Source organism: Bison bison, unplaced genomic scaffold (genome assembly GCF_000754665.1).
Source record: "Bison bison bison isolate TAMUID 2011002044 unplaced genomic scaffold, Bison_UMD1.0 scf7180017864464, whole genome shotgun sequence".
NCBI lineage: Eukaryota > Metazoa > Chordata > Mammalia > Artiodactyla > Bovidae > Bison > Bison bison.
The window spans coordinates 6229781-6243974 of NW_011495025.1; the positions used below are offsets into that span (position 1 = coordinate 6229781).

A 14194-nucleotide genomic window follows, 5' to 3' on the forward strand; every position below is an offset into this window, starting at 1 on the left:
TTTTTGTACAGTTCTTCTGTGTATTCTTGCCACCTCTTCTTGATATCTTCTGCTTCTGTTAGGTCCATACCATTTCTGTCCTTTATCAAGCTCATCTTTGCATGAAATGTTCCTTTGGTATCTCTGATTTTCTTGAAGAGATCTCTAGTCTTTCCCATTCTGTTGTTTTCCTCTTATTTCTTTGCATTGATTGCTGAAGGCTTTCTTATCTCTTCTTGCTATTCTTTGGAACTCTGCATTCAGTTGTTTATATCTTTCCTTTTCTCCTTTGCTTTTCACTTCTCTTCTTTTCACAGCTATTTGCAAGGCCTCCCCAGACAGCCATTTTGCTTTTTTGCATTTCTTTTGCATGGGAATGATCTTGATCCCTGTCTCCTGTACAATGTCACGAACCTCATTCCATAGTTCATCAGGCACTCTATCTATCAGACCGAGGCCCTTAAATCTATTTCTCACTTCCACTGTATAATCATAAGGGATTTGATTTAGGTCATACCTGAATGGTCTAGTGGTTTTCCCTACTTTCTTCAATTTCAGTCTGAATTTGGCAATAAGGAGTTCATGGTCTGAGCCACAGTCAGCTCCTGGTTTTGTTTTTGCTGACTGTATAGAGCTTCTCCATCTTTGGCTGCAAAGAATATAATCAATCTGATTTTGGTGTTGACCATCTGGTGATGTCCATGTATAGAGTCTTCTCTTGTGTTGTTGGAAGAGGGTGTTTGTTATGACCAGTGCATTTTCTTCGCAAAACTCTATTAGTCTTTGCCCTGCTTCATTCCATATTCCAAGGCCAAATTTGCCTGTTACTCCAGGTGTTTCTTGACTTCCTACTTTTGCATTCCACTCCCCTAGATTGAAAAGGATATCTTTTTTGGGTGTTAGTTCTAAAAGGTCTTGTAGGTCTTCATAGAACCGTTCAACTTCAGCTTCTTCTAGCATTACTGGTTGGGGCATAGACTTGGATTACTGTGATATTGAATGGTTTGCCTTGGAAAAGAACAGAGATCATTCTGTCGTTTTTGAGATTGCATCCAAGTACTGCATTTCAGACTCTTTTGTTGACCATGATGGCTACTCCATTTCTTCTGAGGGATTCCTGCCCGCAGTAGTAGATATAATGGTCATATGTAAGATTATTTTGTAAAAAAGTAGCAATTTTCCTTTATCTCATCATTAACAAACTTGAAAATTTAATGGAAGATAAGATACTGTTTATGGTAGCAATAAAATCATTAAAGAATGCATAAAATCTTTAAGAAATTTAAAGAAACACTTAGAGGGAATTAAGGAAGTTCTGAATAAATGAAGAGTTACATCAGGACTTGCCTGGTGGTCCAGTGGCCAAGACTCTGTGCTCCCAAGCAGGGGACCCAGGCTCTATCCCTGGTCAGGGAACTAGATCCTACATGCTGCAAATGAGAGTTCACATGCCACATCTAAGACTTGCAACAGCCAAATAAATAAATAAAAACTAGGAGTTATGTTTCTGATGCTATAAAGAGGCCAATTCTCCCCAAACAAATCAATAAGTTCAGTGCAATTCCAATTAAATTTAAGCAGGACTTTTTCCCTCTCTTTCCTCCTCCCCAACTCACATGCCTAGAAACCCATCAAACTCTGTCTAACATTTATATGGAAAAATAACTGTTGATGAAAATAGCCTAGTTGATAAAATGAGGGCCAAAGAGGAGAATATACATGAAAACCTTAGCACATATGAAGGAAGACACACTACAAACTCAATAATAAAAATTACTGTACAGGAACATTCATAGATCAGTTTAAAGGATTAAAAGATAGACACATGTATATTAACATGACCTGAAATATATCAGTGATGCCATGAAATAATGAGGAAAAGGACTTATTTAATAGCATGTTGACAAACTGGCTCAATTATATGGTAAAAAATTCCTATGGACCTTATGCAAAGTTACTCTTTAAGATTAAATGTGAAAATAAAACTATAAGTTTAATAAGTTTGTGACCTTACAAAGGTCTCTTTAAAATCCCCAAACACAATAAAGCAAAAAAAAATTTTTTTGATGGATATCACTACATGTAGTGATAAGGAACTTCCCTGGTGGCTTAGATGGTAAAGAATCTGCCTGAGTGCGGGAGACCTGGGTTCGATCCCTGGGTCGGGAAGATCTCTTGAAGAAGGGAATGACAACCCACTCCAGTATTCTTGCCTGGAGAATTCCATGGACATAGGAGCCTGGTGGGCTACAGTCTATGGGATTACAAAGAGTTGGACACGACTGAGCAACTAACAAATAAGTAACAAGTATCACTACATGAAAACTAAGGAAACCTCGAAACAATTATTAGTCAGATGAGAAATATTAAGAGTCCAAAACCAATAAAGGATTAATAATTAAGCCACATTGAGGAACTTATGCTAATCAACAAAAAAGATCATGACTCAATGGAAAAATGGGTACTGAACAAAAACACACCTGTTTCCTGTTAGATCAAAGTCTACTATTTTAAAGATGTGAACAGGCAATTTACAAAAAGGGAAATCCAAATGTTGAACAACTATATAAGGCAGTGTTCAGTCTTACTAAGAATCAGAGAAATGCCAAATAGAATAAGACCTTATTTCAAAACCATTCCATTACAAAGATTTTGGGAAGCTGGACGGTATCAATGCTGGTAAGGGTGTGGGTAGAACTGGTCCTTTGATGCATGTAGTGAAATTGTACGGAGAAGGAAATGGCAACCCACTCCACTGTTCTTGCCTGGAGAATCCCAGGGACAGAGGAGCCTGCTGGGTGCCGTCTATGGGGTCGCACAGAGTCAGACACGACTGACGCGACTTAGCAGCAGCAGCAGTGAAATTATAGACGGCTGCATTTATTCTGGAGAGCAACCTGACAGTCCTGGGTAAAACTAAATATGTGCCAGGGACTCAACAGTCCAACTCTTTTCATGTACCTACTGAGGAAAGAATGAAAAGTCAGCAAGGGAATTATGAACAAAGATTTTGAAACAGCAGAAATATTGGAGCCAATCAGAATGGTTAAGTACAATGTGGTGGCCGTACACTAGGAAATACTATGTAATCATTAGAATAATTTACTAGAGGTACATCCTACAGAAAAAGTAATGTGTCCATTGTTGTTTTTGAACATAAAAAGATACCTTTTTCAAGGTTTGAGCTTTTACTGTTAGTCTCATGACAGTAAACAAATCACCCAACTGCTTCTACTTAAGAAACAGACCAACTCTTATATCTGCTATTATATCAAGTCTTTATTAAGAAGTAAAGTGCTCAGTATTACACATTAATGAAATTCCCAATTATTGAGACTTACATATGTAACAGTTTCTTAATGGTACCAATATAAAGAGGAAGATGATAGGGGAGGGATGAGGTGGGAATTCTTCATGACTAAAGAAGAAAAAAATGTAACATATGGGTAAAAAGAAAGAACTCTGCAAATTTTTACAGGTGAAATGAAAACACAGAATAATAGTAAGTATCATAAAAAGACTTTCTAGTGACCATAACTGGTATATGGCACATGGTCAATACACATGGATACCACATAATAGCTGCACTTCAAATTGAAGCTTGTTTACATGTAACAACATGGTACACATACATAAATACGTACACCCAATATCCCTGGAATGCAAATTTTAGTACCTAATAATAAAGAACTTTATTCAAAAAAAATATTCAAAGGAAAGTAAAGATGGAGACGAGCGATAAGAAATAACTGTTAAAGAAATGCAATCTGTATCGCTTCTGTAGAAGACAGCTTAAAAAGGTTTTTTTGCTCATGTTTTCTTTGAAAACTTGACTGACAAAGTCTACCAGTTAAATAAGCAACTATGTGAATTTAAGCTATAGTATGAGAAACAGGTCTCTCTGCTATTCTCCAAGTGAGAATTATTCACCAGTGCATTCTCTCTTGCTTGTCTCATTAGCTCTCAAAAGGTCAGCATACATAACAGTTTTGAAAAATAAGATTTTTAGTTTTTGTTAAGAAATAGATTTCTTCCCCATAAATTTGGTGAGCCCCTCTCCTAATGAAAAAAAGAGGCAATAAAAACCCCTGCAAACTCAAACTTTGGCTGATAGCTTCTGATGATGGTTGAACTTTCAATAACCAAAACTCTTTTTCATTAAAATGAATCCCACTTAGGTTATAAATTCTAATTTTGAAATGCAGGATCAAGAGTATTTGAGTTCTGTATTCTTAAAACAGTCTAAAACTCAAGTCTTAGTTTTATAATATTTTATACGAATTTCCAAATTTCTTAATATTTCGTTTAAAATGAACGTATTTGCTGAATCAAAACTTTTGATACATCCTAAAAATTTTAGTAAGTTTATCTTCCTAGATTAGTTGCAAGTAAGTTCAGCCACATGAGCAAAAGACTATACAGATAAATCTTTATACTAAACTAATTTTAAGGAAAACATCAAATTTAGTGATTTGGCTCTTTCCAATTCTCCTATGTTATTGTGAGAAATGACATTTAACTCACAATTGATCTTTGATGGTTTCATGCAGCTCATTTCAAATGAGAGTGAAAAGAGTGTAAAAAGTAAGTGAAATGGTTAGTCCCACAGGCATTAGATATAAAATAACAAAAAAACATAGTGTTCAACATTTATCATAACCATTCATACAAATTCTAGCATAATGACTACATACCCATTCTATGGTTTGGGATTCTTTTCCAATTCATCTTTTAGAAAAGTGTACCCCAGGAAGGTAGTTAAAATAGAAGCCTCCTTTCTTAAAAGAAAGCTATGCATTAAGCCTATGAGCTAAGCCTGAGTGGAAAGGAATGCCCCTATTTTCCTTCACACACTTAGCAAAAATGACAATACTGATTTTCGTGATTGGAAATAAAACTCAGAAGCCTTTTGACAGTTCTAGCTTTAAAAGGCTACTTCATTGTCAACTGAGGAGACTCAGTCATGGTAACAAGTGGGCACACCACGCAATATACTTTACAAAGAATTTTTTTCTGTACTCAATATTTACATCTGAATTTCTTATATGAGAAAAAGAAACACCTTCTTTGATCATGGGCAAAGTTTATCTAAAATAAATTAAAGTGCAGAAGAATTAATGATTGGTCACAAAGACCAGCATCATATGGTGGTCAGGGCACATAAATAGTGTACTTGTTACGGCAACTCAGAACAGGCACCTTCTCACCTATTAAGAACACATGTCCTACACATGAATACTGGCACTCCCGTTTCCACCTCCACCTTCCATTCCTTCTGTAGACTGGGAGGAAGAAGGGCGAGAGCTCCTGGGGCGTGGCTGACCATTTAGTCCTAAGGGTGTGCCTAAACCATGACTTATTTGGGAAGCTGCATCATCAGACTCCCAGCGTTCCAACTCTTCTCGCACAAGCCGTTCCATTTGTTCCCTGTGGATTTCATTGTCACGACCCAGCCTTTCATCCTAATGAAGGAAAAAGAAAACAAGGTGTTGAGGTGGACTGATGTATATTCGTGAATTTAGGAATTGCCTTCGGAAATCTGGGGATCCAATAATCCCACTTAGGTAAGGCTAGAACAATACCAGTCTTAACAACAATTCTCAGAATCACTGGAGCAATTTTTTTTTTTTTGAGGGCAGTATCATCAGTGTGAAGAGTATTAAGAAAGCAACAGCTCTGGATTACCATTTTATCTGCACTGATTTGCATGTATGGGGAAAACATCCTCTTAGATTAAGGGTTACTTAAACTATGACCTTGATATTTTATAAAATCAGGGTGTTTCTGTTTCAGATGACCACTAACCTCAGCCACTCCATCCAGCAGCCTTCCCAGCACCTCCCTTCTCTTCAGTTTGGCCCGCTCCATGATCTCAAGCTTCACTATCACAGCATCAATCTTGGACACAATGCTGCCGATGGAGTGCTCCATTCGGTCCACTCGTCTCACTAGGCTGTAGGAAACCACAGTTGAGAGGGACAAAAACATCTTGTGTTGTTGACTTTTCAGCCCAGTTGTCTTATCAAATGGAAATGCTAAGATTTTTTCCTTAAACAATATTATAATTTAAAACACTTTCTAAATAGTCTAGAACGTTAGAGATTTTTCATACATTGCTGGTAGGAACGCCAATTGGCACAGTTCTTTTGCAAGTCAAGATTTTATCATAAGTATGTCTACCATAAAAGGTATGCCTATCTATCTTTCAGACATTCCATTTTTTTTTTTAACTTTTTATTTTATATTGGGGGAACTGCCAATGTTTGAGAAAAGGGTTCGATCCCTGGGTCTGGAAGATCCCCTAGAGAAGGAAATGGCAACCCACTTCAGTATTCTTGCCTGGGAAATCCCATGGACGGAGGAGCCTGGTGGGTTACAGTCCATGGGATCACAAAATAAGTCCAATACAACTTAGCTACTAAACAACAATAGGCAATTAACGATGCTGTGATAGTTTTAGGTGAACAGCAAAGGGATTCAGCCATACATATACATGTATCTATTCTCCCTGAAACTCTCTTCCCATCCAGGCTGTCCTTTGAGAAGTTTTAAAGGAAATAAGTATATGTGTAATTTTTGACTACAAGGATATTCTCTGGGGTTCTGCTTAGTAATAGTAGGTCATTAAAATTGTTAAAAATTAATAGAAGATTGCTTAAATATATTATTGTTTCTTTACACAATAAAATTCGAAGACACCAGAAATTATACTGTGACAGAATGTTTCATGCAATAGAATGATGTTTACATTCTAATCATGAAATAGAATGACATTATTTATAATGTAAATAAAGCAGTTAGAAAACAGTATGCTCACTTATGATCCCATTTTTTTGAATAAACACAATGTTATATAAATACTTTTAAAAAAGGAGACAAAACTTTTGGAATGGTAGCATGAGGGCCCTGGAGGACCTCTCCCCATTGAAACAACCATAACTGTTGAAAATTATTAATTTTTTAAAAATTTCTGGAAATTTTCTTAAGGGCATACAATAAGAAGCTTTTTTTTTTTTTTTTTAGTAATATCTGAACTACAATCTGCTCTCTCTCTCCTGCTCCCTAGCTCTGTGTGACAGAGATCTTCTAGGGGCATATGCATGCTCACTCAGTCGTGTCCACCTCTTTGTGACCCCCATGGACTGTAGCCCTCCAGGCTCCTCTGGGATTTCCCAGGCAAGAATACTGGAGTGGGTTGCCATTTTCTTCTCTAGAGGGTCTTTTTGACCCAGGATTGAACTTGTGTCTTCTGCATTTCCTGAATCAGCAAAGGGATTCTTTACCACCTCCAGGGGTGGGTCAGCAAAGAACACTCAGCCCTCTCCTGTCAGCTCCTATTGGAGGGCTATAGTTATTTCCCAGAAAGGGTCAGGCTGTCAGTATTTCTCATCCTTGTACCTCCACCTCCAAATCTACACTGCAGAGACTCTAATTCAGACAAGAATGGCTGAAGAGATGGGATTCTTTTCTTCCACTCAACTTCCAGCTGGAGGGTAGATTTTTCCATGCCCGGAAAGGCAAGCTGAGAACACCGAAGGCTCATGCCTTATTCATGAAACAGGGGTGTCACTGTGAGAGAAATGGCCCACTAGCTCTGGAACAGTGACACCAAGGTTTTGCCTGGAAGGACAGTCAGGCCACAGAACAGAGCTCCAAAGCTTCCCTAAGTGAACTGGCTTTATTTGGAACAAACTTTGCAGAAATTCAAGCCTAAGAGTGTTCTTGAAAACAATGGAGATTGTGGTGATAAGCAGTTAAGAGGAGGCTGGTCACTTCATGAGATCATCAAGTTAAACCATTTACCAGCTAGTTTACCAGAGAGAACCAGGAGAGAGAAGTCAGCCAAAGACTGGCTTCAAAAACTCCCCCTGAGAAGGCACCTGAATTTCACTAGATCAGAGTGTGGAGCAATTTGTATCCCAAGGCACTGATGAAAATCACAGACCAATCAGCCAACAATTATGAGAACTGAAGAGGCAGATGCAGTATCAACAGAGGCAGAAGGCTTAACAGAGAGCCCAGGGGAAGACCTGCAAGTCCTGTCTCCCCAGGATAACTGTGTGCGTGGTCTGGGCTGTGACCTCTGAGAACTGACACTGGAGGTTCACAATGTGGGGGAAACAGACGTCACTAAAAAACAAATACACAAATGACAACAAAAACAAGCTCTGAGGGGAAGGGGAATTTATAAGTATTTATAATATTGTTTAACATCTCCGGTTTTCAAAAAAAAATTATGAGACACACAAAGAAACATGAAAATGTGACCCAAACACAGGGGGGAGAAAAGCAGGCAACAGAAACTGCCTTTGAGAGGGCCCAGATAGACTCAGTAGACAAAACAGTCCACATAGCTCTTATAAATATATCCAAAGAGCTAAACTAAGTCATGTAGAAAAATAAAAAATAAAGGGCAGTGTGATGACACCACCTCATCAAACAGAAAATATCAATCAAGGAAGAAGAGAAATTGTTAAAAGGAACTAATTAGAAATTCTGGAGTTGGAAAGAATAAGAAATGAAATAAAAAATTCCTATAATAAACAAATTACTTTCATAAAGAGAAAAGAACACCAATAATATTTATTAAAAAGAACTGACAATTAGTTATGGAAAAGACCAAAATGAGAGAGGTGGGAAAAGCTAGTTAGTGTCATTTTGACTCTTGTCAACTCAAGTGAATGAGTGAATGAAAGTCGCTCAGTTGTGTCTGACTCTTTGTGACCCCACAGACTATACAGTCCATGGAATTCTCCAGGCCAGAATACTGGAGTGTGTAGCCATGCCCTCCTCCAGAGGATCTTCCTAACCCAGGGATCAAACCCAGGTATCCCACATTGCAGGTAGATTCTTTACCAGCTAAGCCACATGGGAAGCCCCTTGTCAACTCGAATTATCATTTCCTCAATACTTACACTTGAAACTCTTCATAAGAAACCCCACTGGAGATGCTGCCCCTCCTTCTGGAGCTATGCCCACTGTCGTCGTCATCTTCCTCTTCAGAGTCATCCAGGCTTCGAGGGAAACTTCGGCTGCTCATGGGTCGTGGTAAAGAGCTGTGATCCAAGTCCAGGTCCTCCTGAAGAACACGGGATCACTGAGTGATGGGCGGGAACCCCGGGGCCCCACAGAAGCTTCATGGAGGACCAGGACAAACGGGAAAGGGGTGTGTGCCATTCAGCTAGGATTCCTGTGAGGTTAACACCAGACTGTGATCCTCACACTTTTCAGTTTCACGTATTGGCAAATGTTCAAAATAGATTTTAATGACCAGCAAGAAGTTGCTAACTCCTTGTCTGGACAAGAAAGAACAGTAAAAATACAGAAAAGCAGAGAAAAAAGTAAATGAAGAAATATGTTTTCACCTTTTCATAAAAGTGAACATGTGTAATAGCTACGAAGTAAAGAAGGATACCATCTCAGAGTAAGAATTTTGACTAAATACAGCCATGTGAAAATATTATTCATTGTCTTCTTGCTCATATTTCACTATGACTGGTGAAGTTTTTCCACTTATGGGCATTGTCTTGTGGAGCAGCATTTCAAAACCACTGTTCTATATTGTCTCCTCATAGGAACTAACTTTTGTGTAACATTCATTTGCATTCTCTGTATTTCAATTAGCATGGATTTTCTGGGGTTTGTTTAACTATTTTTAAAGTTAATGTTAAAACTTTAAATTATTTTTTCTGATTATAAAAGCTCATGTAAGCTTATTTTTAACAGTTTCATAGTAAATATTCAAATGGAAGGCAGTGGTTAGTTTTATTTCATTATACATGATAAATTAAGAACAACTAAATTTATCTCTTCTGAGAAATCTTTTTTCCCCATTCTCATGGACACTGTGAAGTATATAACTACTCAAAGTCTTCCTCAAATGGGTTACTAGAAAGCTTAGGGCTAAATCTGCTGCTCAATCTTATTAGGCATGACAGGGAGCTCAACCTGGTGCTCTGTGACGCCTAGACGGGTGGGATGTGAGTAGCAGGAGCGAGGTTCAGGAAGGAGAGGGTATATGCATGCTTATGGCTGATTCATGTTTCTGTACAGCAGAAACCAACATTATAAAGTAATTATCATCCAATTAGAAATAAATTAAAAAAAATAAAAAAAGTATATTTTTTTGTGAAGTGCGTTTTTTAGTTTCATTCAGGTTTGCCTTTATATCTCAGTTTTGTTTTGCTTCACTCTATTTTTCTACATTTATGCAAACAATACATTTCAATATATTATGGTGTTATATATCCTTTTTGGAGTAGGCAGGGTACTACTACATCAATGGAAAGACAGAGGGAAAGAGAGAGAGACACATATGCTCCCAATAACCCACTACTTAATAAGCTGTTTGAAATATTGCAGGTGTTGAACCAATCATGTTCTCCTAAACCAGACCCACCCTCTCTTTTTCCAAGTCGTCTCGCATCTGCTGGTGCTCATGTTCAGTCAGTTCCTGGTCTCCATCCTGGTCATATTTTGTGAATATTGCCTCAATCTCTGCATCAGTATGGCCTTTCCTGAAATTAGGGAGAGGTTACAGATGAACTCATCCATGCACACGATCCATCCCAAACACAGACACACTGACATGTGGGAGGAAAGGAGAAACTGCTGAGTCAGGGCCGTCCTCCTCTTAGAATACATTCCAGAAAGACACTCACCTCTGAAACAAACATGTCTCTATGAGCACTCGAGCTAGAAGGAGACTTAGCACTAAGGATTTATCTTTACATAAGGACTTTCCCAGCACGGGCAAATTGAGATTCTTACCCTTTGAGATCTTGCCGAAGTTCATCAAAGTTTAACTTGCCTCCCCCTTGCCGCAGACTCTCTGAAATGTCATCCACAGTATTTTTCTTCAGTTTTAGTTTGATCAAGGCTTTATGGTAACCCTGCCGGAAAGAAAGACTGTTTTAGTTTATCCTCCTTTTTCATTTGTTCTGCCTTTCAATTACAGTGGTAACTACTGTAAACTCAGTGACCAGAACAGTATCTCACACAAATGGACCACAAAACAGGTGCGGGTGGGATGACTGACAAATGCATCCCGAGTTTTCCATGACGCTCGTGTGGGAGGAGTCAGGTCTTTCAGTAAATGAAGAAGAACTAGGGATCTTTTGGTTTGTATTCAAGTTTAGTGTACAGGACGAAAGTCAGTACATTCCTCAGCTGTCTGCCTCAGAGTATGTAGGAATGTGCAATATTTCTTAAGAAAACTAAGAAACCTGAGTCATAGATTAATTATTTTCTATATTATCTTACAGTTGATAATTTCCTTTCATGAGTGTACAAACACTTCAATGACAAGGAGATGAGGATTTTTCACTATACACCGCAGTCCTTGCTATACACAACAGCGCGGGGCTGTACGAGACAGTACAACTGTGTAAAGCAATGTTAACTAATCAACAGGAAAAATTATGACTGTTTTGTGACCTTTGAAATTTTTGTTAAAACATTAAAAACTCCCTTGGTGTAGGCTACAAATCTATGAGGAAATTTTAAAAAGAGTAAAATGATTATGTTAGTACACTGACATTTTAAACAATAGAAATATTGAAGTTTTATTTCTTTGTAAAAAACTTATTCAGAGTACTCCAAACAATCATTGCCTTCTTCTTGTTACTATACAGCATACACTATTAAGTGAGCATCTTTTCTACATCTTGATGAGTTATAACCCTTTCTTAACCTGGATCAGCTTCCAATATCTTATCCCTTGCACTTCCAAAGTCGTGAAATATCTCTGAGAGTCCCTTTAATGTGAAATTAGTTGCCAGCATCAAGACATCTTCATCCTATTTGTCACAATCTCTTTCTTCATTTATGTTGATAAACATGCCTTCACTAGTCCTTCTGGCTGCTCTCAAGCTCTTGAGAGGTAGCAATGTCAACACTCCCATGGCCAGCTACGTATTTCTTCTAAAAATCCAATGTTTTTAATTTCACTTCCAGTGTTATCATTCTTTGTTTCTTTGCTGTACTTTCTTCTTTGCTGGCCTATTCCCTCCTTTAATTATGCATATTTGTAAAATGTCACATGGGTTTATCACTGGGAGATAAGGAGGCAATATGACTGTAAACTTTGTGCATAAACTGAATAGCAGATGCTCAGGGACCAACCTTTGACTCTGAAAGAAGTGACATTATGAGTCACTGATGATGAGGCACATTTGTTATTTATGTAATGACTTAGAGAGCTGGTAGTGAAGTTTGTCCTTCCTGCTATTATTCACAGTTAACATGCTATGATAACTGAAATATACTGTGATAACTGAAACTGAAGTTTGTACTGTATGCGACTTCTCAGTTAGTATACTGCAATAACTGAAATTTGAACTGTGCTGAAAGGCTGGTGTTATTTAACTGAAATCACTGAAATTGTGCACATCATACCCAAAGAGCAAAGTAAAGACTGCTTGTAATTACCCTGGGGATTTGCTGGAATATAATCAACTGTTATGTAAAATTCAGGATAACACAAATGTTAGGTCTTATCCAGGGGTCTTTGTTTTACAAAGCGGAAGTTCTCTGTTTCAACATGATTCACAGACAACATTGTCCTGTGGTTTGAACCAAACAGAAAAATATTATGGTCAAGGAACCACTGCATCCAGCAGGATGATGACTGGCAACAAGCTGTGTACTTCAGATGTAGTTATTTGTTGTTGCTAAGTTTTATACTTCAAATCAAGTAAAGAAGTCACATGGAGAAGAACAAAGTTGCCCAGCTTTCCTGTCCTGCCCTTCCATTTAACAATTAAACACTTCCTGAGAAGGTACATAGGTGAAAGTTCTCAGGACCTTAGGCTGTGGACTTGATCCAAGGACTTCTTCCTTTGACTATTTTAAAACTTCCCTGGAAGGTCAAGGGTAAAGTGTGAACAACAAAATATTTGCCTCTAAAACTTTTCTTTTTTAAAAAATCAAAATTAAGATAGAAGGGGAAATGTCTTTATATAATCTTCTCTTCCCGTTTATTCTGAACTCTGGATCTAAAAGTGAGAGCTGACTAGAGAAGGTGTCAAAATAAATAAAGAGGATGAACCCAGCAGCTAAGCTGTTAAGAGGCAAGAGATTATTGAGAATTCAATTCTAGGGCATTAAAGGATTCCCAGAATTTAAATCCAAGATAGCAGTGTATCTATCCCTATTTCCAACATAGAGAACATGCAACTTATTCCTGGAACAAACCACCTACTCTTTATTTTAAATGGTGTCAGTGGATCATGTTGATCTGGCAATCTGGCTGAAACAACGTTTATTTCATGTAGAAAATAAAATGATTCTGAGAATTAGGGCTTGTCATACCTTTCTGATAAGATCCGAGAGTTCCATCTCAGCTTTCTGCTGGGCCAAATCAGATTTAACTTCAGAGTAAGTATCATTGATGATGGCCAAAAACATATTCTGTTTGTAAATCAAAGAAATTTAGAGATTAAAGAAGAAACCTAAATATATTTTGTAAACATCAATCTAAAATTTGACACATTTGACCTTTTTTTAAAAACAATCTGTTTCAAGAAGTCATCAATTAATAGTTTTGCTACCAAATTCTTTGGGAAAATTAGTTTTTCCTTTGTTATGGCAAATAAAAATGCAATATATATTCTTACTTACAAATGCAATATTTTTCAAAAAGAGACAAGAATGAAATACAATAAAATATTAATGTATTTACCTAGGAATGGTGGGGTATTTTATTACTTTTGCTTATCTATGTTCTGTACATTTTTCACTTGACATAAATTATTAGAGGTGTAGAACTCTAAATAGGTTCTCAAATTTCAGTAGTCAAGCCAGACAAGTGGAGTCTATGCTTATTTCAAATACTGTTATAATAGTTGAGGTTTGCAGAACATATTTTAAGCAGTTAAAAAGACCTCCACAAATAGAAAGATGGTAGGCCTAGCAGAAAAGATAGTCAAGAAAAGCTCAGTGGAAAAGACACAGACTTTGAAGGCAAGCAAACTTGGGTTTCTACCTTGGCACTGCCAAGACTATATTCATTCTTCCATTCTTCATTCTAAAATTTATTTGTTTTTGCATTTATAAAATGGGAGAAATAGTAGTATCTCCACTACAGATCTGTGGTAAGGATTAATGAGTTCATCTATGTAAAGGACTTAGGACAGAATTAACAGATGGCAGGTGCTCCATTATTTACAGCTATTATTATCATTCAGTAGTGGTTAGTCCATTTTCCTGACTTTTC

General features: G+C 37.5%; 1 protein-coding gene across 1 annotated transcript in view; it reads right to left on the minus strand.

The window, feature by feature from the left end:
- Positions 1 to 3240: 3240 nt before the first annotated feature.
- Positions 3241 to 14194, minus strand: part of PKD2 (polycystic kidney disease 2 (autosomal dominant)) — a 59833-nt gene continuing 48879 nt past the window's right edge. Inside the window, exons 12-17 of the mRNA XM_010860229.1 lie at positions 13291 to 13389; positions 10750 to 10871; positions 10379 to 10496; positions 8895 to 9058; positions 5785 to 5932; positions 3241 to 5441 (exon numbers count right to left, since the gene is read on the minus strand). Coding sequence (XP_010858531.1) covers positions 5205 to 5441; positions 5785 to 5932; positions 8895 to 9058; positions 10379 to 10496; positions 10750 to 10871; positions 13291 to 13389 — 888 coding nt within the window. The 3' untranslated portion in view covers positions 3241 to 5204. The remainder of the gene's footprint in view (positions 5442 to 5784; positions 5933 to 8894; positions 9059 to 10378; positions 10497 to 10749; positions 10872 to 13290; positions 13390 to 14194) is intronic.